At 57.6% G+C, this 22,874-nt stretch overlaps 1 protein-coding gene across 1 annotated transcript; it reads right to left on the bottom strand.

The window, feature by feature from the left end:
- Nucleotides 1–335: 335 nt before the first annotated feature.
- Nucleotides 336–15,216, bottom strand: PLPP7 (phospholipid phosphatase 7 (inactive)). Its single transcript, XM_046672300.1, has 2 exons — nt 13,998–15,216; nt 336–1,664 (listed from the first exon to the last, which is right to left on the bottom strand). Exons 1-2 carry the CDS (start codon nt 14,446–14,448, stop codon nt 1,300–1,302), a joined length of 816 nt encoding a protein of 271 aa, XP_046528256.1. The 5' UTR covers nt 14,449–15,216; the 3' UTR covers nt 336–1,299.
- Between the last annotated feature and the right edge of the window lie 7,658 nt (nt 15,217–22,874).

The raw sequence follows: 22,874 nt of genomic DNA, 5'->3' as shown, positions 1-22,874 counted from the left end.
TGCTTCCTCGGGGGCAGGGACGAGACCAGCAGGGAGGGAATGAGCGTCCTCAGACTGGAGTGAGAGAGGGTCTTGGCCCCCAGGGGAGATCTCAGTGGGGGCTTCAACTGTCCACGACCCAGGCCCTGGGCAGAGCAGCCCGTGTGGGGCCTGGGGGAATGGAGGGGCCCCTGACGGTGACCTCAGGGAGAGGACCAAGCAGCCTGGAAAAGTCTAGGCGTCCACTGCCCCTGACCACCTGACACCATGGCCCGACTGGGGCCGAAGAAATCAGCCGCCACATTCACAGACTCCTGCTGGACACTCCCCCGAGGATAAAACCACGCGGGACAGGGTCTGATCGCATGTCATCTGTATTGTCACAGGAAATGCACATCCATAACGGTTGACTTGGAAACGACCTATTAGGTCACACGGAGTCCGGCCCCTGGGGGCCAAAGTGGCACCGATGCCCATGGCCATGGGCTTTCCGTAGGCGGTGACCTGGACACCTGGTCTCCCCAGGCTGAGGGCCTGGCACTGGGAGAGGCCAGCTCGCGCCTCAGGCCCTTCGGCTCCTGGGCAGCGTCTCCCAACACGTGCTTGAGGACACGGTGGTTCCTTGGGGGTTAATGGCTGTTCCATGAGAAAAGGGTTCTGTGGTCAAATCAGTTTAGGAAGCATGGGTTAAACAAGGTTCCACACAAAGCTTTTCTGCAGGACTTGTCAGAGCCTTTCTGACAATAACAGCCCTTGTGAATGTTCAATATGGGGCAGAGTTTGCAACATTTCCCAAATTTATTTGACCACAAAACCCTTTTTCTTCCTAAAGCATCTTGCAGACTAGTGTCGGGTGGCTAGTGTCCATGGGACGCCCTTTGGAAAGTGCTGCCCTAAGCTATCGATGACCGTTAATGGCAATGGCACCTGTGTCGGGCGGCGGGTGGGGGTATTTGGCCAAGCATCGTGCTGTGGCGTGGTGGGCATGGCCAGGAACTCAACAGTCATGACGAGGAAAGGACAAGACAGGCTCGGCCTCTGCCCGCCATCTTGGTTCTCGCCTTTTGTCTCCAGAGCAGAAGCTAAGCAGGGCTGTCCCCACGGCTGGGCCGAGGCCTGCCCAGGGCGACTGGGAGTCCAAGGAAAGCACCGGGTGCTACCGGATAAGCCAGTCCCCGGGTGGGCCCACCTGAGTTCACCAGCCTCCAACAAGATGGGGAAGATGAGCTGGGGGCGCCTGGTCCACCCCTCCCCTGTGGGTCCTGCCTCCTCCTGCCACCTCTCTCCAGCCACCCCAGCCCCGGAGCCGCAGGTGGCGGCTCACCAGGCGGAGATGAGCATCTGGCAGGTGTTGGAGGACATCCAGACCAGCTCCACCAGTCGGAACTGGAAGTAGCCGATGATGAAGCCTGAGATGACGTCCGTGATGTGATGGCGTCCGATCATCACGCGGGACAGGCCCACGCAGAAGGCCCAGAGCACCAGCAGGATGCGAAGGGGCACGGCCAGCACCAGGTGGCTGAGGAAGAACTTGGATACCATGGCCGCGCGGCTTGCGTGCCCGGCGGGGAAGGCGTAGACGTCCATGGTGAGGTAGTCCAGGAGGCTGGGGCTCGTCTCGAACGGGCCTCGCCGCTTGATGAGCTTCTGCACGCCGGCCACCGTCATGATGTCCAGGAGCAAGGCTGTGGGCAGGAGAGGGGCCCGAGGGACTGTCAGTAATGCCTCCCACCTCGTCTCCCCTCCCTCCTCCCTCGCTGTCGCCCCTCCAGCCGCACTGGCTTCAGGCACATTCCCACCTCAGGGCCTTTGCCCGTGCTGTTCCCTCTACTTGTCCTTCCCTGGGAACATTCACGCGCCCTCGCTCCCTTGGCAGAGCGGTCTTCCTGCCCACCTATTCTCAAAAGCCCATCGCTCTCTACCCCTCCTCCTTGCTTTCTTCTCCTTTACAGCCTTTCTCACCACCTGCCACGTCACGCACTCTCTCCCCCACTGTGGCGTGCGCTCCATGAGGGCCAGGGCCCTGTCTGCTCACGGCTGGGAGGCGTTTGCTAAAGGCACTGAGAGAGAGAGAGTGGTGACCAGGGCTCTGGTGGGCCACTACAGGCCCCTTGGAGGATCTGCAGGGTCCCTGGGCCGGTGATCTTTCTCAAAGGACCTCATTGAGGACTCCGCCTGCCCTGAGAGCGAGATGTTACCACCCGCCATCTTTTTAAAGTTGACGTGACATTCATGTGACACACAGTGAACCGTTTTCAAGTATACATTTCGGTAGTATTTAGCATACTCACAAGGTTGTGCAACCACCACCTCTATCTAGTTCCAAAACATTTTCATCACCCCAGAAGGAAACTCCATACTCGTTAAGCAGGCAGTCCCCGTCCTCCCCTGGCCGCTGGCCATCACCGTCTACTGTCTGTCTCTATGGATTTGCCTCTTCTGGACGTTTCATATAAATGGAATCAGACAGTGTGTGGCCTTGCATCTGGCTTCGTGTTTTTGAGGGCCATCCTGTTGTAGCGTGTGTCAGTGCTCCTTTCCTTTTCAGGGCTGAGTAATATTCCACCGTCTGGACCTACCAGCATTTGCTTATCCATCATCCATTGATGGGCAGTTGGGTTGCTTACGCCTTTTGCTGTTGTGAATGGTGCTGTGATGAACAAGCGTGTGTGAGTGTTTGCTGAGGACCTGCTTTCCGTTCTTGTGGCTACAAACCCAGGAGCGGTCTGGCTGCATCAAATGGTGACTCTATGTGTAACTTCTCGGGGAACCACGAAACCATTTTCCACAGCAGCTGCGGCGTGTCATCCCCATTTTACAGAGGATGCGACGGAGCCTTGGAGCTTGGAGACTTCATACCTGCTGCTCTTTCTTTCTGGAATGTTCCACCCTTTCCCTCGCTGCTGACTTATTCCCCCTCATCCTTCAGGCCTGAACCTAAATGTCACCTCCTCCAGGAGGCCTTCCCTGACCTCCAGGCAGGCCAGGCCCTGAATAGTACATTCCCAACACGTCACATTTCTCCTCCTGGCACTTACTCAGCTGCGACTAAGGAGGTCGCTGGGTGGAGAGGTGCTCAGTGTCAGCTTCTCGCCCCGCCCTCACCACTGCTTCTTGGAGGCCAGGGCTATCTCTTGGTTCATAGGTTTATCCCCAGGACCAGACAGAGTGGCAGACTCCAAGTATCACTTGAGTCACTGGCCTGGGGCACAGAGCCAGAGGGCGGGTCTCTTTCCCCGTTGTGGGAACATGAGGGAGACCTGGGTCTCCATCCATCCTGCCTCCACCATCACCCTGCTGTGTGGCCTGGGAAAGGCTGCTCTGCCTCTCTGTGCCATTAGATGAATACATGACGCCAAGGCCCCAGTTTCACCCAGCTGATCACGGTGGCACCGGGACAGCCAATGTAGGGGTTCTGGGCAAGCCTCGCCCACCCTTAGAAAGGCCCTTGGAGGCTGCAATGAGGTCACAGCACGTGGAAACCCTTCTTCAGGGGACACATAAGGGGAAACCAGCATTGTGGTACAGTGGCGAAACTCACGAGTGTCAGTCAGAGCCCTGGGTTCAAGTCCCGGGCCTGGAGCCTCCCTGCGGTCTGACCTTGGACAAGTCACCCAACCTTCCTCATCTGTAAGATAAGATCATGGTACCTACCTCCTGGAGGGGACGCGGCATGGCGCCTGCAGGGTGACCAACCGTCCCAGGTTTGCCTGGGACAGAGGGGTTTCCAGGACACAAGACATTCAGTGCTAAAACAGTGATGTCCCAGCACGCGGGGACAAGTGGGTCCCCCCACGTGCCTGGCGCACAGGAAGAGCCGGAGAATTATTGGTGGAGGATTATCATCAAAAGAGCTCGCCCAGGAACTTTGCAGCCCATGTCAAAATTGTTGGCCTGCAACCGCTCTTGCTCAGAAACCAACACAAAAAACTTTGGGGAAAAATGACACCATAAATGCTCACTGCAGAAGATTTACAAAGCAGAAAACAAAAGTGAGATATTTTTTTTTTTGCAGAGAAAGATTCGCCCTGAGCTAACATCTGTTGCCAATCTTCCACTTTTTTTTTCCTCCCCAAAGCCCCACTACACGGTCGTATATCCTAGTTGTAAGTAAAAGTGAGATTTTAAGTCACCTGTAATCCTGCCACCCAGAGTAGCCACTGTTCTAGAACCTTCTATCGATCTATAGAGCGTAGATTTAATAAAAGCTGTAACATGCTCTACACATGCTGCTCTGTAACCTGCTTTTGAAAGTCTTGGCCCACTCCCCGAGCTGTAAGCATGAGGCACCTGGTGTGTTCATTTAACAGCTACAGCCCTGGGCATTCAGACTGCTCCCAGATGGCACTGCGCTCCCCTGTTCGTGCAGAACTTCCCGGCCTTCCTCATTTCCTGCCCTCCGCAGGCTTGCTCCTTGCAGTCTGGGCTCTTGGTTTGGGATTTGAACCCCTGGCCTCTCCTGGGCCTGCCCCTCTCATTAGCCACAGTCTGGCTGATGTCTGTCCACCCTGCAACGTGCCCGGCCAGCTAGGGAGGGGGCGGGAGCAGGAGGCGGTGGATGGAGAGGCTGCCCAGCCATGAGGGGAGGAGCCTGTGGGAGGGAGGGAGGGAACCTTGTCCTATATGCCCCCACAGACAGGCATTTCCATGGCAGCTTCTTCCCAGGAGCCCAGGCCTCCCAGGAGGCGGCTGGCCGGGGAGATGTGTGGCCAGCCAGCCTGCATGCTGCTGAGCCACAAGGAGGCCAGGCCCAGGCTGGGAGCCATCTGGAGCCTGCAGGAGGTCACAGTCCTGGGGGGAGAGAGGGACCAGGGACTGCCAGATCCCCAGGGTAGGTGGGTGCTGGAGACAGGCGGCTGCATCTGACTCCTGGGATTCTGGCCTAACCGAGGAGCTGAGGCAGGAGGCCAGGCCAAGGCTGCTCCCTCACCTGGCTGACAGGCTCTCTCTGCCTGGGGAGGGGACAACTCGCGGGGTGGGGGTTAAAAGTGCAGGTTCCAGAGTCACAGGTGGGGCTCGAGTCCCAGATGCTCTGCTAATGAAGAACCAGTCCCCTCACTTGTCAGAGCCTCGGTCTCCCCACCTGTAAGAGGGGCTGTGGCAGGACGAAAGGAGCTCGTTCACGCCTGGGAAGCATTCAGCGCAGCCAGGCGCGTGGTGTGGGGGTCACAGCTGGTGCTATGGGTCCTCAGCCCCAGCCTGGCCTGACCCCGGGAAGCACTTGAAGGTTTTCCGACCCCGCAGGCTGGGTGGCAGCGAGCAGGTGTGTCGGTGAAAGGGTGTCCTTCTCGGAGTTTCCGAGTCAAAGTTACCTGGCCCGGGTTCTGACACCTCCACCACCTGAAGGAAAGTCAGAGATTTGGGGCCCAGGGGCTGGTGGGCAGTGGCTGGCCAGGGTCTGGGTGCCAGGAGGGCTGCTGGGGTCTGGGGGGGGTGGGGGCATCAATGAGGACCATGACCGCCCAAGGGAGATCAAAACGTGACCCTGAGATGTGGGTCATCTGTGCAATTGGTGACCAAGTTTCTCAGCCAAAACGCAAGGCTCAGCAACTCGGCGAGTCCCTGCGGGTTTAAATCTGCCTTCCCAGACGAGCGTCAATCCTCCTGCAGGCGCCCGGAGAGAGCTGGGGCTGCAAGGAGGAGGCAGGAGGGAGGGGCAGCAGCCGCACCTCTCTGGGCTGCCTGCTGGATGCAGCGGGCTCAGGGCTCACTCTGATGCGGTGGCTGAAGGCAGGAGGGCTGTGCCTCGACCTCCCCAGGTGCCCCAGCTCTCCTCATGGGCCGTCAGGATCCACAGGCCAAGAACACGTTTCCAATTTTTTAGCAGCAAACATTTTTCTCCCAATGAAAGCACACACAAAGACTCAGTATATGAAGCAGATGGAAGAGGCAGCCCTGTGGGGAAGCTGGGGGGGTGGGGGAAGCTCCCCTGGTCCCCAGGGAGGCCTCTGAGGCTGCCCGGTCCCATGATTAGAAAACCTCGTATCTGGGCCTCTGGGAATCTGCTGCTGTTTCTGTCTGCTTCTGCCTCTTGAGGCCATAATGAGGTGGATACTGCCCCTTTGCCCCGTGCCCTTTGGGGACCATCAGCTAGCCTGGCCCGTCCCATCCGTGCCTGGTTCGTTCATTCTCTTGACCTCCAGTTCTTGGGCATTGCCGGTTCTTGAGTACATCAGGCATGGGCCAGGCCAGGGGCCACCATCTGGCCACGGGGGTAGACCGGCAGTAGGGAATGGCTACACAGATAATTCCTTTACACATATGATGGGCCCCTGCTCTTGTCCCCTCATCACACTGCAGCCGTCTGACCGTCTGTCCGTCTGTCTGGTGCTGAGGGTTGGAGGTAGAAGAGGCAGTGGGACCACACGCTGAAACCCAGGCTGGCTCTCCAGCAGAGCCGATGGCCTCTGCCAGGCCTCCCACCACCATGCCCCTTCCTGCTGCCATGCAGGCCGCTCTCCCCTCCTCCAGCGCCACAGCCGGCCCTTGGTGTGACTGTGATCCTGACACCGTCAGCAAGTTATCTGGGGCCCAGAAATAGAAGCAAATGGCACCATCACTCAAGGCTCCGTCAATTCCACTCACATGGCCCTGTCGGGTTCCTTGACCTACATTCCTTCCTGGACCCCATGGGGAAGGTCCGTCCGTCAGGAAGATCGGGGGTTAGGAGAGTGGCCAAAGCTGTGTGCCGCCTGACTTGCTGTGTGACCGGGGCAGGTCACCTAACCTCCCCCAGCCTCCACTCACTGCAGTCAACTAGGGCGGCAGCCACACACCTGGGCTCCAGAATCAGAGACCAGCTTCAAGGTCGGCTGCTTGCAAATTGCATGCCCTTGGCATGGCCACCCCTCCGAGCCTCCCTCCCCTCCTTGATGACGGGGGATCTTCCTGGAAGCTGCTCTGAGGGCCTCGTGCAGCAAGTATTCCATCAATGGTGCCTGGGGGGCAGGGCTCGGCCCCAGCACCTCTCATGCCGTCCCCGCAGCAATCTCCACCCTCAGCCCCACTCACGAGCTGGCGTCTGAGATGACTGAGCCCCCCATGCAGCAAGCACAGTTATTCTGAAGCCCTGCTGTCCTGGCGGCCTCCCTGTCCTCAGAGGGTGCCCTCTCTCCTCCCCCATCCCAGACACCCTGGGGTCCAGTGCTGGCCAAGGAACCAGGGTGCTGGAGTTGGGGAGAGGGGTCACCAGGGAGAGACAGGAACCGGAGCTTTCTTAGAAAAGACCTGCTCTCGTGGGGGACTCGGAATCAGCTCCTCCTGAGGCCGCCTGTCTCTGCGTGGCTGTGTGTGGCGGGATGGGGCTGCCCGGAGGCAGAGGGGTGCCTGGGATGACTCTCATGACCCTTTCAAGCTTGTGCTCCTTTCACTGTAGGACCAGCTGCTGAGATGGGGGTCGGAAGGAGGGGGCTGTGGGCTCAGCAAGGGGCCCCTTGCTGGCTGGTGAGGGACAGGTTTGTAGGCGGCGTCTCTCAGGGCCTGGAGGAGGGGTCCTAGCCCTTCTGCCCTGGGCGGCGATCCCGCCTCTATGCCCTCATTCCAGCTTTTCCAGGAGGTGGGGAACCAGCCTGCTAGTGTTGCGGGGCAGTCTCAACCAGCCTAAACTTTCTGAAGGGTGTTTGGCTTCAGACTCAGCGTCTTTTCATGTGTCCTGTGCCTCAGCTCTCCCCTTTGTAGGAACATCTCGGTGGGAAATCGTTAGGGATGTCCACCACGATTCACAGTCAAGGATGTCCACTGCAGCATTCTTCATCACGCTGGAACACGCACACCAACCCAATGCCCTTGAGCAGGAGACAGAGGGGACAAGCTGTGGCCAAGTCTCGACAATGGCGCGCGCCGGGGTTACTGCGAATGACGAGGCAGGTGTGTATTTATAGCTGCCGAAGGAGAGTTATGAGGTTTGTTAAGTGGAAAAGGCCAATTACCAAACAGGATTTACAGCAGGATGCCATTTTTGTAAAATAAGATGTAAATGCATTTCTATGCAGAGGGAAAAGTCTGGACGGCACCACAGTAAATGTTAACAGTGCTTCTCGCTGGGTGGGAGGATCAGGGTGACTTTCATTGTCTTTCTGAAATTCTGCACTTAAAATTTTTCTTAACCACAAACACGCATTACTTTTGTACATTTTTTTAAAAGTTATTTTTTACAAAAGGACAAATCTTGCATGACTGCACTTTTGTGAGGTCCCTGGAATGGACAGATTCATAGAGGCAGAGAGTGGAAAAGCGGTTACGGGGAGCCGAGGGCCGGAGGGACCCCGAAGACACTATGCCAAGTGAATTATGCGAATGGGGGCTTTCTGCTTAAAGGGGACAGCGTTCTAGTTTGGGAAGATGAAAAAGTTCTGGAAATGGATGGTGGTGATGGTTACACAACAGCATGAATATACTTAATGTCACTGAATTTTAACATTTAAAAATGGTTGAAATGGTAAATTTTACGTTATGTGTATTTTAGCACACACATGCAAAAGCTGTTTTAAAAACCAGTGCACTGGTCCAGAAGGACACAGCCCCTGGGGAGGTGGCAGTGAGCAGAGTGGTTGGGTTGAAGGAAATCCCGAGGGGCGGCAGGAACACTCCAGTCTTTTAGCATCGGGACCTCCGCTCTGTTGGTGTGAGCAGTGTGTGTGTGTTTGTGTGCGCACACACGTACACATGTGCACACGCCCAGCATCTCTCCTGACCAGGGCAGCCCCTGCCGCCAGCCAGAGCCAGTGCCCCACCCTCAGCACTCAGGGGGCTGACACAAGGGGCTTGGCTGGTCCCTGTCTCCCGGGGCCTGAGTGATTCCAAGCGAGGTCTGTAACGTGGCAGATTTCCATTTCCCACCTGAAGAATCTCGACACTAATGCCGCCTCTATCTATCTCCAAAGACTGTCAGGGCACAAGGAAATCAAGATCGTCAGCACAGAAGTCTGAGGACACCATGCCATCCCTCCGCTGACTGCCAGGCTCTGCTGGGACCGGGTCTGAGGCAGGGGCAGTGCAGAGCCAGACTCCTCACTCTTTCATTTCTTGTGTTAGCTGCAAGGGCGGCTGCCATGACAGTGCATGAGGGGGCCCTGACCCGGGCGGGGGGCAGCCAAGGGCCCCCGGAGGGGCCGCCGGTACCACTGAGCCCCACTGAGATGATGAGAAGTGAAGCTGGGAGAAGGGTACGAGGAAGGGGAGGGACGTTCTGCCTCTGCGGAGCGGGCGTCTGCAGCAGGAGGCTTCCTGACAGTGAAGGCTGGGGTCAGTCTAAATATCCATCAATTAGGGACAGGCTATGCCTGCCTCGTGGACGGATTGTCGCCTAGGCTGTCCCAGGGAACAGGAGCCAGTTGACCGGGGTGGGAGAGCTGACAGAATAGATTATATGCAGGGGTGGGGGGGGGGGGGGGGGGGGGGAGCGGGGCCATGGCGGGGGGGGGGGGGCGGTGGTTGTGAGGGGCGCGGCGTTGCCGCAAGATTGAGGGGGCTGGTTCTGGTGTCTGAACCCCTCACTCTTGATGTGAATGGACGTGTGGGGCCGAGACCAGGATTCCAACCGGAAGTGCACAGCCCAGCAGGTCCATCACGGCCTGTGAGAACCAGGTGGCGCTGGGTGAAACCCTGCAGGTCATTTTAGAAGCACGTGATAATGTAGTCTGTGCACAGAGAAAAATCCAGAGGCCAGTGACCCAGACTGCAACAGAGATTACTCCTTGGGAGGGGTCAAAGGGAGATGCTCACTTTTCCATGATCTGTCCTTGTAACGTTTGAGATTTTCTTTCCTATAAGAACGTAATGACAAGGTGCTCAACACCGCTGACCACTAGGGAAATGCAAATGAAAACCACAACAAGGTACCATTTTCACACCCATTAGAATAAACTCAAAAACTCAGACAATAACAGGTGTTGGCGAGGATGTGGAGAAATGGGAACCCTTGTGCCCTGCTGGTGGGGATGTAAAATGGGATGGCTGCTGTGGAAAACAGTACGGAGCTTCCTCAAACAGTTAAACATAAAGTTACCGTTTGACCCACTCATTCCACTTCTGGGTATATAGCCAAAAGAAGTGAAAGCAGGGACTCCAACAGGTGTTTCTGCCCCGTGTTCATAGCGGCATCATTCACAATAGCCAAACGGTGCAAGCAACCCAAGTGTCCACGGACGGATGACGGATAAACAAAATGTGGTATATCCACACCATAGAACATTATTCAGCCTTAAAAAGGAAGGACATTCTGACACCTGCTGCAACATGGATGAAGCTTGAGAACATTGTGTCACCACGTGAAATAAGCCAGACACGAAAGGTCAAACGCTGGATGATTCCACTTATATGAGGTCCCTAGAGTAGTCAGATTCATAGACACAGAAAGGAGGATGGGGGGGGCCAGGGGGGTGGGAGATGGGGAGTGAGTGTTTGATGGGGACAGAGATTCAGTCTGGGAAGATGGAAAAGTTCTGGAGACGCATGGTGGTGATGGCTGCACAACAATGTGAATGTGCTTAATGTCCCTGAACTGTGTGCTTAAAAACAGTTAAAATGATGCTTTATGTTACGTATAGTTTACCACAATAAACAAAGTGACATAGAAAAAGAAGAGTGTCTAGTTTTCATAATCAGGAAAATCTCCATAAAGAGACCTTTATAGATCATGGCAAGAAGACCCGGAGGCCGTTTCCACCAAGGACATGCTCGCGAGGAAACCAGGATGGGCTTGGTGAACCGGCATGGGCCTGCGTCACCTGCCACCTGGCTCCCTTTGGAATCATCCAGCCGGGGGCTGCAGGGGAGGGGCGGAGGAGGGGACCAGGTCATCTCACAGGTGTCTAAAGCTTGGAGGGGATCCGGAGGGAGGCTGGACCCGGCACTTCTTTCGATAATGGTGATGGCGGTGACGGTGTCAATCACGGCTACACGAGCACTACCTGGCATGAGTGTCCGTCCAGCAGTGTGTATAACTCTGCAATGAAGCATCCCAGCAACTCATTTGACAGATGAGGAAAATGAGGCTCAGAGAGGCACAGTCACTTGCCCAAGTTCCCACAGCAGGGCTGGGACTGCACCCAGGTCCGGCCCACTCTGGAGCCCAAGCTTTTGCCAGCTGCTTAGACCCCTCCTGGCATTAAGGTTTCCAGAGGCTGGGCAGCATGCCCTGGGGGAGGGGACCCAGGGAGCAGTGCAGACAGCTTCTTCCTGGCCCAGCTGGGACTCTTTCCAGGCTCAGGGGCTGGAGCTCCCATCGCCCAAGGCTCCTGATTTTGCCCCTTTTGGGCCAACGGGAGCCCTGGCCCCAACTGGACAGGTGGAGGCCTCTACTTCTGGCCCAGAGACTGCCCCCAGGAATTGCTGGGTGCCCTGGTGCTTGGAGTGGCCGGGCCGGGCAGTGCTCCCTCACCGCCGCCCTACCCAGGTCCTACAGTTCCCACCACAGTGGTGTCGGTCATCTCCCGGGGCATGTCCGCATGCCACCCACTGTGCCATGTGCTTCCCCGGCTCCCTATGAGTCCCCACCAGAGCCCTGAGGCCCCAGGTACAGATCAGGAAGCTGACTGAACCTCAGAGATGGGAAGTGTCTTGACTAAGCTCACACAGCAAGTAAGGGTCAGAGCAAGGATCTGGACAAAGCCCACTCGGACTGCAGAGCCTGCACTCTAGGGTTGCAAGGCCCCCAGGTCCCCCCAAGACTAAAGGACACACAGGACCCTGCAGTTGGTGCTCAGCGGATGGTCTGTTTTCTGCAGGTGGAGAACGGCGCCGGGAGCCCGGCCTGGGGGGTCGGGCCGGAGCTGTGGGCTCAGAGCCTGCCTGGGCTATTGGCGCAGCTTTCTCCCATGAAGCGGAGGGGCTGGGGCCACATCCCCACGAAGTGACCACCCTGCCTGCTCTGAGCGGCCTCATGCCAGGCCCTCATCTCTCCGTGGTCTCTCTGTGAAATGGGCCGTCCACCTGGCCGGCAGACGGCGGCGAGCCGAAGGCGAGGGGTTTGCAGCCCGAGGACTTGGATTTGGCTCCTGGACTGGCCACCTACAGCTGTGTGGGATGGGCAAGTCCCTCTGCGCCTCAGTTAACTCATCTGTAAAATGGGTGTATTAATACTAACCTCACAGGGTCGTTAAAAAGATTTTAAAATCATGCAATATGGGACATTCATGGCATCGTATCTGGTACATAATAAAGCCCAATAAATGATGTTTTTAGAAACGTGCAGTGACTGTCATTCTCACTCAGGAAGGGAGGTACTTGAATCTGGTTCTTTGTCCCACGGAGCAAACACTTTGTGCCACAGCAGCTGGTGGCTGGAACGGGCCAGAAACCTCATCTCAACAAGGTACAATTCTCCCAGTTCTGATCCCAGCCCCACCGCCCAGTAGCTGGAGGACGGGGGCAAGTCATCTCTCCATGCCTCAGTTTCCCCTCTTTAAGTGGGGCAGGAAAGCAGCTTCTCTCTTGTGGGGAGGATTGAAGTGATGATGTGGTTTATGCAGAACCGGTCACATCGTAAAGACTGGACGAGGGACGAGTCCCGCCTCATCGCCTCCGTCACACGGGACGGACGCGCAGACGGGGCCTGGGAAGCAGGATGAGAGGGACAACCTTTGACATCAGGCCACCTAACCTGCAGCAGGCTATTCTTGAGCCACTGCTGTGTGTGGAGCTACAGCGGGGAAACCTCAGATAACAGAGCAGGTTCTGCCCCCAGAAGCCGCTGGCCCAGGGCCTCAGCCACCTCGCTCTGTCTCCCTCCCAAGCCCACGGCACAGCCCCTGGAAAGAGCACAGGCCTGGATGTGAGGCGGACCTGGTACAAACCTCCAGCTCCGAAGCCCGGGCCAGGTGGCTTTATTTCCCGGAGCCTCAGTCTCCTAACCTGTAAAGTGGGAATGTCAACAGCCCTCGTCATGTGGGACCATTGATTTGGGCTAAATAACAAGTCACGTGATGTGAATAATTGAGTAGTAAGAACGAGAACACATCGACGGTGCCAGACCCCACCGTCTCCTCCTCCCTCGGCCTACCCGCGGAGCGTCCAGCCCCACTCTCCCTGAGACCCGAGTGGGGAGACACATGTCCTCGTAACTTCCTCTGGGACCGCAGTTCTCAGTGGTCCCACCCACAGCCCTTGAGGAACCGGGACCCTTGCCAGTGTTTGCTGTGTCTGAGACCCCTGCCCACCTGCGCCCCAAATGGTGGCCATGCCAGGAAGGGCGAGGGGATCAACGTGGGCCCAGCATGGAGGGTGAGGCAGAGGTTCCCTGAGCACCTGGGGGATCTGGAGGTGCTGGAGGGTGGACCGGCCGGGGGCCAGGGGGAGGTGAGGGCCCGCCTTCCACATGGGTCCCACGTGGCACCTGGCACAGGGCAGTGCTCAACTAAAAGACACTGGTGGCAAAGACTTTGGAAAAACAAACCAAAGGACCAGCTCACTGGGCCCTCTCCTCTGGAAACTCACCTGGGGAAACAGCAGATAAGTCCTCCAGGAGGCCACGAGTGGGTGGGAGCCCCAGATTGGACCCCCTGCACCCGCAGGCCCTATGGGAGAATCCTGGGCAGTTTGCAGGGTCCTTGAACTGAGCAGGAGGGCATGGGGGCAGCACACCTGCACTGCCTGCAAGTGGCCAATGACCTCGAGGACCCCAGCCCATGGGGTGGGAGTTACACAGTGAGATACCCCGCTCCAGGAACCCCACCAGACCCCAGGCCATCTCCCTCCAGGCCACTGCCTCCAGCCCCCAGCCTTCCTCCAAGCTGCCTCTGGGGCCATGGTGCACTTTGCCAAGAGCAAGGCCCTTTCTCGGGGGTTCCCACAGCGTCTCCCCATTCTCAAGGCCCCCATTTTACAGGGGGCCCTTGTCTGTGCATCCCTGGTTCTCTCTTCCCCAAGCCAGAGGCTTGCCTATTTCTGGAGCACCCTTCCTGCCTAACCTCATTAGATCATTCCAGTCAGCTTCTGAGGGCCCCACTGGTCCTCGCCAGGGCGGGGCGGGCTCCCTCCCAGAGCCTGGCGGGTAGGTGGCGGGCGGCGGGGACACTCACCCAGAAGCAGGTTCATGAGTACCTCCTGGCCAGCCAGCGTGCTGCTCTTCACCAGGCAGAGGATGGTGCCCCCAATCCAGGGGATCCCATGGCCCGTGATGCCAATGAGCTTGACCATGGAGCGGGCGCTGGCCCAGGACGCGGCCCGGCCGGCGCACACCCCCAGCCGCTTGGACATGCAGATGTCGATGGCCAGCAGGGAGTTGAAGGCGATGCCCTTGAAGGAGGGGTTCAGCTGCATGCAGTCCTCCTCCGGCAGCTGCTGCGACTGGCGCCGCTCACGGGCCCCGTCCCCAGGGCCTGGGGGCTGTACCGAGGGGCCTGAGGCCTTCCTGCCCGAGCTGCGGGGCTCCGGGGCGCCCTTGGGGGGCTGGTTCAGGGACAGGAACTCGGCCCGGTTGAGGACGTTGTTGCGGTCCCGGGCGCGGGCCCGGCTCTGGGAGGCTGGCATGGTGATGCTCACAGTGTGAGGGCCGGTGCCAAGCCGGCAGCAGGGCCTTCTCCCCGAAGACGAGCTATCCCAGAGCCGCCACGGCTCCCTGCCTCCCTGTCTTCTCTGCGGCCGCTGTTAAATATAGAGCGGAGGATTGCACATGGCTGTTTACCTCTGGCTGCCACCAGGCTCCAAGGGGACGTCAGTGCCAGCTGGGCAGCCAATCGAGCCCACCAGTGTGGGCCAGCACCAATGGAGCCACCGGGGAGGCGGACGAGTCCACAGCTGCGGCCTGGCTGCCTCGGGCCTGGGCTATTTAAATCTTCCAATGGCTCACTCCCGGGCTTTGAAGGACTCTGGGAAATGTAGTCCAGCTGCTGCCCCGGCCTCACTGTGCCCCCAGCCAGAGCCCCAGACGTGGGCCCCAGACTGACTCCTGCTGTTACCAGCTTCCTCTGACCAGTCCAGACCCCTGAGAGCCAGGCCTGCCTGCCCCACTGGCCTGGGCAGCTTGGACCCGGCCCCACGGACTGGACAGTGGAGTGCAGGGCAAAGGCCTCTCCAGACAGCAGATGGAGTGAATGACGTCACTGACAGCATCATCTTGGGTCCGCTGGGGCCAGGCCCAGCTCCTCCCCTCTGTGACAGCATTTCATTAAGCTGGCAAGCTGGGTTTTTTCTTTTTTTTAATCAGTCCTGAATTTGTCTTCAAGGCACCACAGTCCCATCCCGCGGCCATCTGTAAGATTTGATTTCTGGGAGAGGGAGGGGTAATGAATCAGTGTCTGTGGATCTGTCCCCTGGAGGTTGCCTCCATCGCCCGGAGTTTGTGAAGGACAGGAGCACAACAGCAGCTTCAGGCAACCCAGAAATAGTTCCCGCGAGCCTGGCACCGGGCTGGGTGCCTGTGCTACTGCAGCGAACGAGACACTCCCTCCCTGTCCCTGGAAACCCACAGTGCAGTGGGGAGTAAACAAATGACACACGTCAATGATTGCAAATGTGCAGGCGTGTGGCGGGATTGCAGAACCAGGGCCCTGGGGCCAGCCTGGGAGGCGTGGAGGGCTTCCCCCAGGAAGGAGGAACAGGTGGGAGGCCCCAGGTAGGGGAGAACCTGCTCCACGTGAGGCCTGAGAGGCCTGTGTGGCGGGTGCATGTAGTGAAGGGGGCCAGAGAGGCTGCAAACCCAGAGAGGGCAGACCAGGAGGGCCAGGTGAGGACTCGGGCTTTGAGTCCAGCCTCGCTGCACCCACCTGGGCGACTGCAGGCACCCTAAGTCCCTACGGTCCTTCTAGGGCTGCCTGGCCTGGGCTTGAGGATGAGGCCACTGGTTGATAGTGACCAGAAGAGTTAGGAATGAATGCCCTGGTCTCACCATTCAGGTCAGCTGAGGCCGTCTGCCTAGCCGGGATGGAGGCAGGAGGATGCAGCTGCCCTACCAATCATGGAGCCCACCAGTGAAGACCCAGGCCCACCCCACAGCCTCCCAAGAACGGGAAGCTCCCTGCGGTGGGGGTTAGTGCTCTCTGGCCACAGGGGACCAGCCATGGGCTCCAGGGTCAGAGAGATGGGGGATGACCTGGGGCTCCACCAGCAACTAGCTGTGGGAGCTTAGGCAAGTCACTTGGCCTCTCTGGGCCTTGGTTTTTCCACCTGTAATATGAGAATAATAGTGTCCACTTTCCAAGCGTCGTGGTGAGGTCACCGAGATGATGTTTGTAAAGTGCTGAGCAGGGTTCCTGCCACATGGTGAGCCTTCCACCCTACTGGTTAGGAATTGATTCCATTTAACGAATGAGGGCCAGTCCTCTCTCCTTTCTGAGTGCCCCCTTCAGAAGGACCCACCCCCATGGTTGACCCCCACCCCATACCTGGCTGGAGTGAAGCCAGACTCCAGGAGCCCTCAGTCCTATTTCCTTGCAGATCCCCTGGCATTCCTCTTCCAGAGTATTCCATTCAGACCACACAGCCACAGAGGAGGATGTCCCAGACTGTCACATGCACATCCTGCCTCTTGGGTGTAGCCATGATGGCCTGTGCTCCCTCATCCCAGACCCTGGACAGATGTGCGTGAAGATGTGCACAGAAGGCCCGGATAGCGGGCAGTGTACTGAGCTCTCCATGGGCTTTAGCTCCTTGACCTCATAGAACCAACGTTCTTGTGAAGTCGTGCTGTCATCCTCATTGTACAGATGAGGAAGCTAAGGCTCAGAGTATCAAAGGCTTCCAGCTGGGAGGCCCAAAGGAGGGGAGATCAAGCAGTCCCTGGGGTGGGACATGAGGGCCTCCAGACTTGTATCCCTTGGGTCACAGGGCCCTAGACATTCTTGCTCACCTCTCCACCAGGGTATCACCCCACTCTCCCTAGGTGGGGCCCATGACCCGGGATGACCTCAGGAGGGGCACAAGAGCCCAGCCCAGATAGGGGCTATTAATACCCAGACGGCTGTGTCAGCATCTTGGTCTGGCCAGAGCCGCCAGCATGTTCTGAGGGCCACAGTGGGCTCCACACTGGGGAAGGCCATGGAGTCGGATTGGCCTCTGGCCCAGGAGTGGTTAAGAATGGGCTCTGGAGTGGGACAGCCCCACGTTCAAACTCTGGCTCAGCCACCTCTAGCTGAGTGACTGCAGGCAAGTCCTGCCTGCCCTCTGACCTCTGTTTCCCCCCAGAGGGCTGGTGAGAAGACAGTGTGAAGGGCTCAGACTGAGACCTGCTCCTCCCCCTGTAAGGGGGGTTACCGTGTTCACATTCTCAGGCAGCGGAGAAGCAAGCCCCATCCCTTTAGGAGCACCTACCACAGGCCACACGGTCTCCCTTCTCAAGAGCCTGAGAGTGCATTCATTCATTGAATCAATGCTTTCGTTGATCTCTTCCTGCAGCCTAGTTGGAGAGATAGGATACACACCCACGAAATAACTAGCCAGTTTATAAAACAGTATAATTTTACCAATAGCTTTATTTTTTCTTACTGCCAAAGTGTTACATGCTTACTGCAATAAATTTGATAAATACGGATGATATAGGCCTAATGCTACTGCCCAGAGACCACCACTGTCAACCCGCGAGCTGTCAGGGTGCAAAGGGATGCTCAGTTGTTTCAGTTCCACTTATCAAAATATTTTACAACAACCCAGTATTAAATAATCAGGAACAATATATATTAAACAAACTGTATCTATATATATTGTATAAATATACAAATATGCATTTAAAAATATGGTCACATTATACACGCTTTAAAAAAACAACCAATCCTGGGGTCCAGCCCCGTGGCCGAGTGGTTAAGTTCACGCACTCTGCTTCGGCAGCCCAGGGTTTCACTGGTTTGGATCCTGGGCGTGGACATGGCACCACTTGACAGGCCATGCTGAGGCGGCATCCCACATAGCAGAACTAGCAGGACCTACTATGTACTGGGGGGCTTTGGAGAGAAGAAGAAAAAAGAAAGATTGGCAACAGATATAAGCTCGGGGCCAACCTTAAAAAAAAAATAACCCATGCTTCTCACTTATTATAAACCTGGCCATGTTTCCATGACAACCCATCATTTTTTGATGGTTCCTTGGCACTTTGTCATGTGGATGGGCCATGCTTTATATAAGCCATTCCCCATTGCTGGATATGTAGATTGTTCCTCTTCTGTGACTATTCAAAACTATTCTGCCATGGCCATCCTTGCATATACACCCCGTGCACTAAAGCACAATATAAATAAGTGGTTAAAGTGGCAAGTGCCGAATAAAACAGTGTGCTCGGGGGCACCCCCATGAGATCTGATGGGCCAACCTGAGCGGCTTACTGCAGCACCCAGGCCTGGGGGAGCCTGATGGGATCAAAGATACTTCAGGGCAAGTCCACCCACCCTTTTCCCACGTTAGAGATGAGGAAGAGCAGGCCCAGAGTGTGACATCACCTGTGAGGCCACGCAGCTGGTCAGGGCCAGATCTGGGACATGGGCCGGCTGGTCCCTGTAACTCTGAGCCTGTGGGCTGTCTTCCTGGCCATGTGTCCCACAGCTTCTCTGTTCCCTGCCTGGTTGGCCTCCTATGTCACTCACTCCCTCACTTGCCCATTCCTGGAACACATCTTGAGGCATGCTGTGTGCTAGGCCTCATGCAAGGACCAGTGGGAAGGGCAAGGATGACTCTGAGGTGGCCCCATGCCCGCAGACCACCTGGCCGCCCCTGCACCATTGCCCCACCTGGCCTTATCCACGTAACCTTCCTGTTCCAGCTCTGTCCATCGCCGAGAGAGGGGCGGGGTGCCAAGTGAAGTCACTTGCCGGGACCCACAGCTGCTAAGAGGCAGACCAGGATTCAGATTGCAGTCTCAGCCAGAAGTCCTTGGCCCTAAACACTTGGGTACTCGGCCTCCCTCTTATTGAGATCAAGAGAGGTTTTCTGGCAGCTTCGTGGGATCTAGAGCAGTCTGTGCACGTAGACACTTGCTATTTGTTGTCTTTAAGTCTTTAAGATAGATTTACTACTAATATTAATAAGCATATTTCTCATTAACTTGTTCTTAACACTTGCTCTGCCAGACTCAGAGCAAAGCGCACGTCCCTGCGTCTCCATGTTAACCGGTCACAGCAGCTTCATAGGCAGGCTTTCCGTCTACACACACATGAGAACACTGAAGTCAAGGTGAAGGAATTCCATCCGGGCCGTCGAGGGAGCCAGCGGGGCCCCTGGATTGAAACAACAGCCCGATACTCCTTTCCTCTTCTGCTCTTTTCCTTTTTTCCTTCAGCCTGTATCCTTTCTAACACGCCACACTGTGTATGTGTTCCTGGCCTGTGTCCTTCTAGCAGTGTCAGCCCACAGGGCCGGGACTCTTGTCTATTCGCTGGCTTATGGGACCAGGTGCCTCGGCCGTGCCTGGCACATAGAAGGCACTCAATAAATAGCTATTGAATGAATAAATGACTGATTCCTGAGCCTGGCCTCTAATCTACCGCAAACCTCGCTATCAAAGACCCGGCCAAGAGGAGGCCGGTTATTCGAGATAATGACCCCAGAAGGGAAGGGGAGGAGAGTGGGTGCGGAGCTCCGCTCTGGGGCGGCAGCTGCGGATACGCACAGCTGGAGGAGAGAGGAGGGAGGGGGAGCGGCGGGGTCCCCCGCCAGGAATGGGAGGGAGCCCCGAGGAAAGTGTCTTCCATCCCCGCCTCCCCCCGCAGGCGCTCCCGCCCCTGACGGCTTTCTCGGTTCGCACGTCCAAGGCCGCTCCCGGGTTATTTCAGTCGGGAAACCTGATCCGCCGCCGGGTTTATTTTAGCACCTTGGAGAACTCCCAGTGCCGCACCCGATCCCCGGCCGCGCCCGGCCTGCGACGCCGCCTCGGTGCTCCCCGGGCGGCGGGCGGCGGGGCGCGGGCCTGGCCGGAGCAGCCTCCGGGGGCGGCGGCGCGTCCCCCCGCGTCGGAGGGATCCTCAGCCCCGCCGGTGCCCGGGCCGGGTCTGTGGGCGCTGCAGCTCCCGCCGCCTGGCCTCGGGGCGCCGCCGAGCTCAGCTCCTGCTCTGGGGGGGCAGCTGTGCGTTGGAGAGGCCGTCCGGGGAGGAGAAGGCGTTTTGCGCTCAGAACTGGAGCTCTGGAGGCTCCGATGGGGCGGCCGGGCCAGGGGGGCAGAGAGAGCAGGCGGCGGGAGGCGACGGGGCCCAGTAGGGACCGCCCTTGTGGGAGGCTGGGAGAAGCAGCCCGTCCCCCGTCCTTAGGGACCTCGATTCCGCCATCGGAATCTGCATCCCGCCGGGACCTTAGATACCATACCCCGCCCCTCCCTGAAAGAACACCCAACACACCCACAGGCACAGACACAGACATGCACACTCTCACATCCACACACTCAAATATACCCACTCACACCCACAAATGTGTTCATGCACACTCACCACCACACACGCACCCTCAGATCCACATCCTCTCACCCTCATCCATAGACACACACGCTCATAGAGATCTCCACAGACATACATGCAGACACACACCATCACGCACACTCACACCGACACACACGCACAGTACTGGAACACGCTCTGACACATCCTTATGCATTCACACACTCTCACAGAGACCCTCACACAAAGCACACACCGTCATACACAATATGCACACGCTCATCTACACCCACATCTCTTACGGTCACTCACACCATCACCCACCCCATACACGTACCCCCATGGACACAGACACACAGCATACACTCATGGGCATATACACTTACTTTTGGACCGACCTCACACATAGTTACACACAACTGCCACATATACCCTCACACACAGAGACACACAAACTCACGCCGTCACACATTCACTCACACACTCTAACCTGTGACATGCTCACTCACACACACCATCACACTCCCCCCCCGGAACACGCCTCCTCCGCCCTCTCCTCCCCAAGCTCGATACTGGACACGCACACACCAAAGGGACTTCCTTGTACGCGCCCTGATTTATAGCAATCGATACATACTCGTAACCGTTCTGAGTATGAATTGTACCTATTTATTATTTATGTTAATTAATACCTCCACCGATCATTCCTGGAGTTATCCCCTGACATCTCTCTGGCGCACGGGGATGTAAGGGCTGCACACCTGTCTGTCGCGGCCCTGGCTGCATTCTCCAGTGTTTCCTGAGTACTCAGCCCAGCACAGCTGCCCAGTCAATACTGGGGAAGGAACACATGCATGTGTGGGTGATGGGGAGGCCAGCTGAGAAGTCCCAAGCCCTGCACAGCCTGGGAGAAACGTGGTTCTGACCCTGTGGCCAGGGTCACAAGAAGACCTGAGCTTCCAGATTTGTGGCCGCCCCAGTGCCCTGAGCCACACAGCCATTCCCAACAACAGACCACTGCCCCTCAATGGAGAGTGACGTCGTCACTCATCTGGGGGTTATGAGACCTGGGTACCAGTCCCAGAGTCCTCCTTGGATGACCTCGCTAGGCCTGTGTTCCCCATCTGCAGGGGAGGCTGTGGGGCCAGCCCTCTCCAAGGTCCCGTCTGCGCTAACCTGGCCGGGCTGAGCCTGCTCCCTGCAGAAGCGAGGCGCATCGGTGACGCCAGGGGGGCCCTGCAGCCTCCTTGCCTCTTGCTGCCCGCCCCCCGCCCCCGCCCCCAAGCCACCGCCTAGCTCTCCGGCCCTGCCCACCCAACTCCCAGGTGGACATTCCAAGCCTCACCCATTGGCTTCCAGTCTGGTCCCAAACAGTTTCGGAGAGAACCCCGTCTCCCGGGGCAACAGAATTCCAGCATTAACATTTCCATCTGCAGAACAAGGCTTCTCCCTTCGGTGAAATGCCTTTGCGGTCTCATGATAACCACACCCGTGGAGGCCGAGAGCTCTTGGAGGACCAGCTGCAGCCTTGAGATGCAGGTTGGTCCATGAGGGGGAAGAAGCCTGAATACTGTCTCCACTGGCCTCTGAAAACAAGGTCCCTTCAACTGCAGGGAATGCTGGTGAGAGCACTTGCTGCCACAAATCACCAGCCTCCGGGGCTCAGAGCCAGGCTGCCGGGTTCAACCCACACTCCCTCTTCCCCAGGCCTCAGTGTCATCTGTAGAATGGGGTCGTCATAGGATCCAGCTCAGGGGTCACTGTGGAGGGCCAAGAAGATGACGTGTGCGAAGGCCCTGCCTCACAGGGATGCTCAGTGAGGAGAAGCTGCATCCGCTCTTTCCGCAGACCTGGGAGGGCTCTCGACTCGTTTGGGGCTGCGTGTTAAAACCCTGGTGCATGGGGTCATGTTGTTTCTACTCTGATTTGTTGTGTGTCTGCGTTTTCAGGACCTCTCTGGGCCATGTGCGGGGAGTTGAGGGACCTTGTTCTCCCACTGACAACACTTTGAGCTTCCAAGTTGTCATACTGAGGATTCACCGTCTCCAGGCGGGGGTTGGGGCTGACCCTTCCACTGTCCCCATCACTGGTGACGTCACAGCAGAGGAGTCTGCAGAGACCGAGTTCTGGGGGAGGGAGGGGTCTGGGGGGCAGTGTGTGTCCCTGTGGTGTTGGGCATGTCAAACAGCCGCCCCTTTCCTCTGTTTGGCAGATGTCAGCACTTCACACTCATGTGGACGCATCGTGGGCCTTCTACATATGCTGAGACAGCTGTGGGTCTGTGCCCAACACCCACAGGGCTCCAGAAAATGCTGAGCAGGAAGAAGGGCTGCGTGGGGAGGCAGGAGGGCAGAGGGGCCTGAGAGCTGGGCAGGCAGCCAGAGCCCTGAAGACTCGTCAGGAGCTGGGATGGAATGCACGCGTGAGCCGAGCCCAGGCAGACCCTCCATCGGTCAGGGCTGGCCCTGGGGGAGCCAGTTCCCAGCTCAGGGGCCGGCAAGCAGGCCCACGGACGCTGCCTGGGCCTCCTCCTGCAGACCAGCCCTCCAACTAGCCCGAGACAAAACACTGGAGAGGGGTGAGGCAGAAGGGGAGGCAGCTCTGGGG

Source organism: Equus quagga, chromosome 1 (assembly GCF_021613505.1).
Source record: "Equus quagga isolate Etosha38 chromosome 1, UCLA_HA_Equagga_1.0, whole genome shotgun sequence".
In the NCBI taxonomy this organism is placed as follows: Eukaryota; Metazoa; Chordata; class Mammalia; order Perissodactyla; family Equidae; genus Equus; species Equus quagga.
The sequence above is the reverse complement of the archived record's forward strand: the minus strand, read 5'-3'. Positions and strand labels throughout refer to the sequence as shown.

Bases quoted from the DNA above. Each gene is read 5' to 3' on its own strand.
- PLPP7 (XM_046672300.1), bottom strand. From the start codon at position 14,448: ATGCCAGCCTCCCAGAGCCGGGCCCGCGCCCGGGACCGCAACAACGTC. The intron at 1,665-13,997 runs GTGAGTGTCCCC...TCCTGCCCACAG, and splicing joins ACTCATGAACCTGCTTCTGG to CCTTGCTCCTGGACATCATG.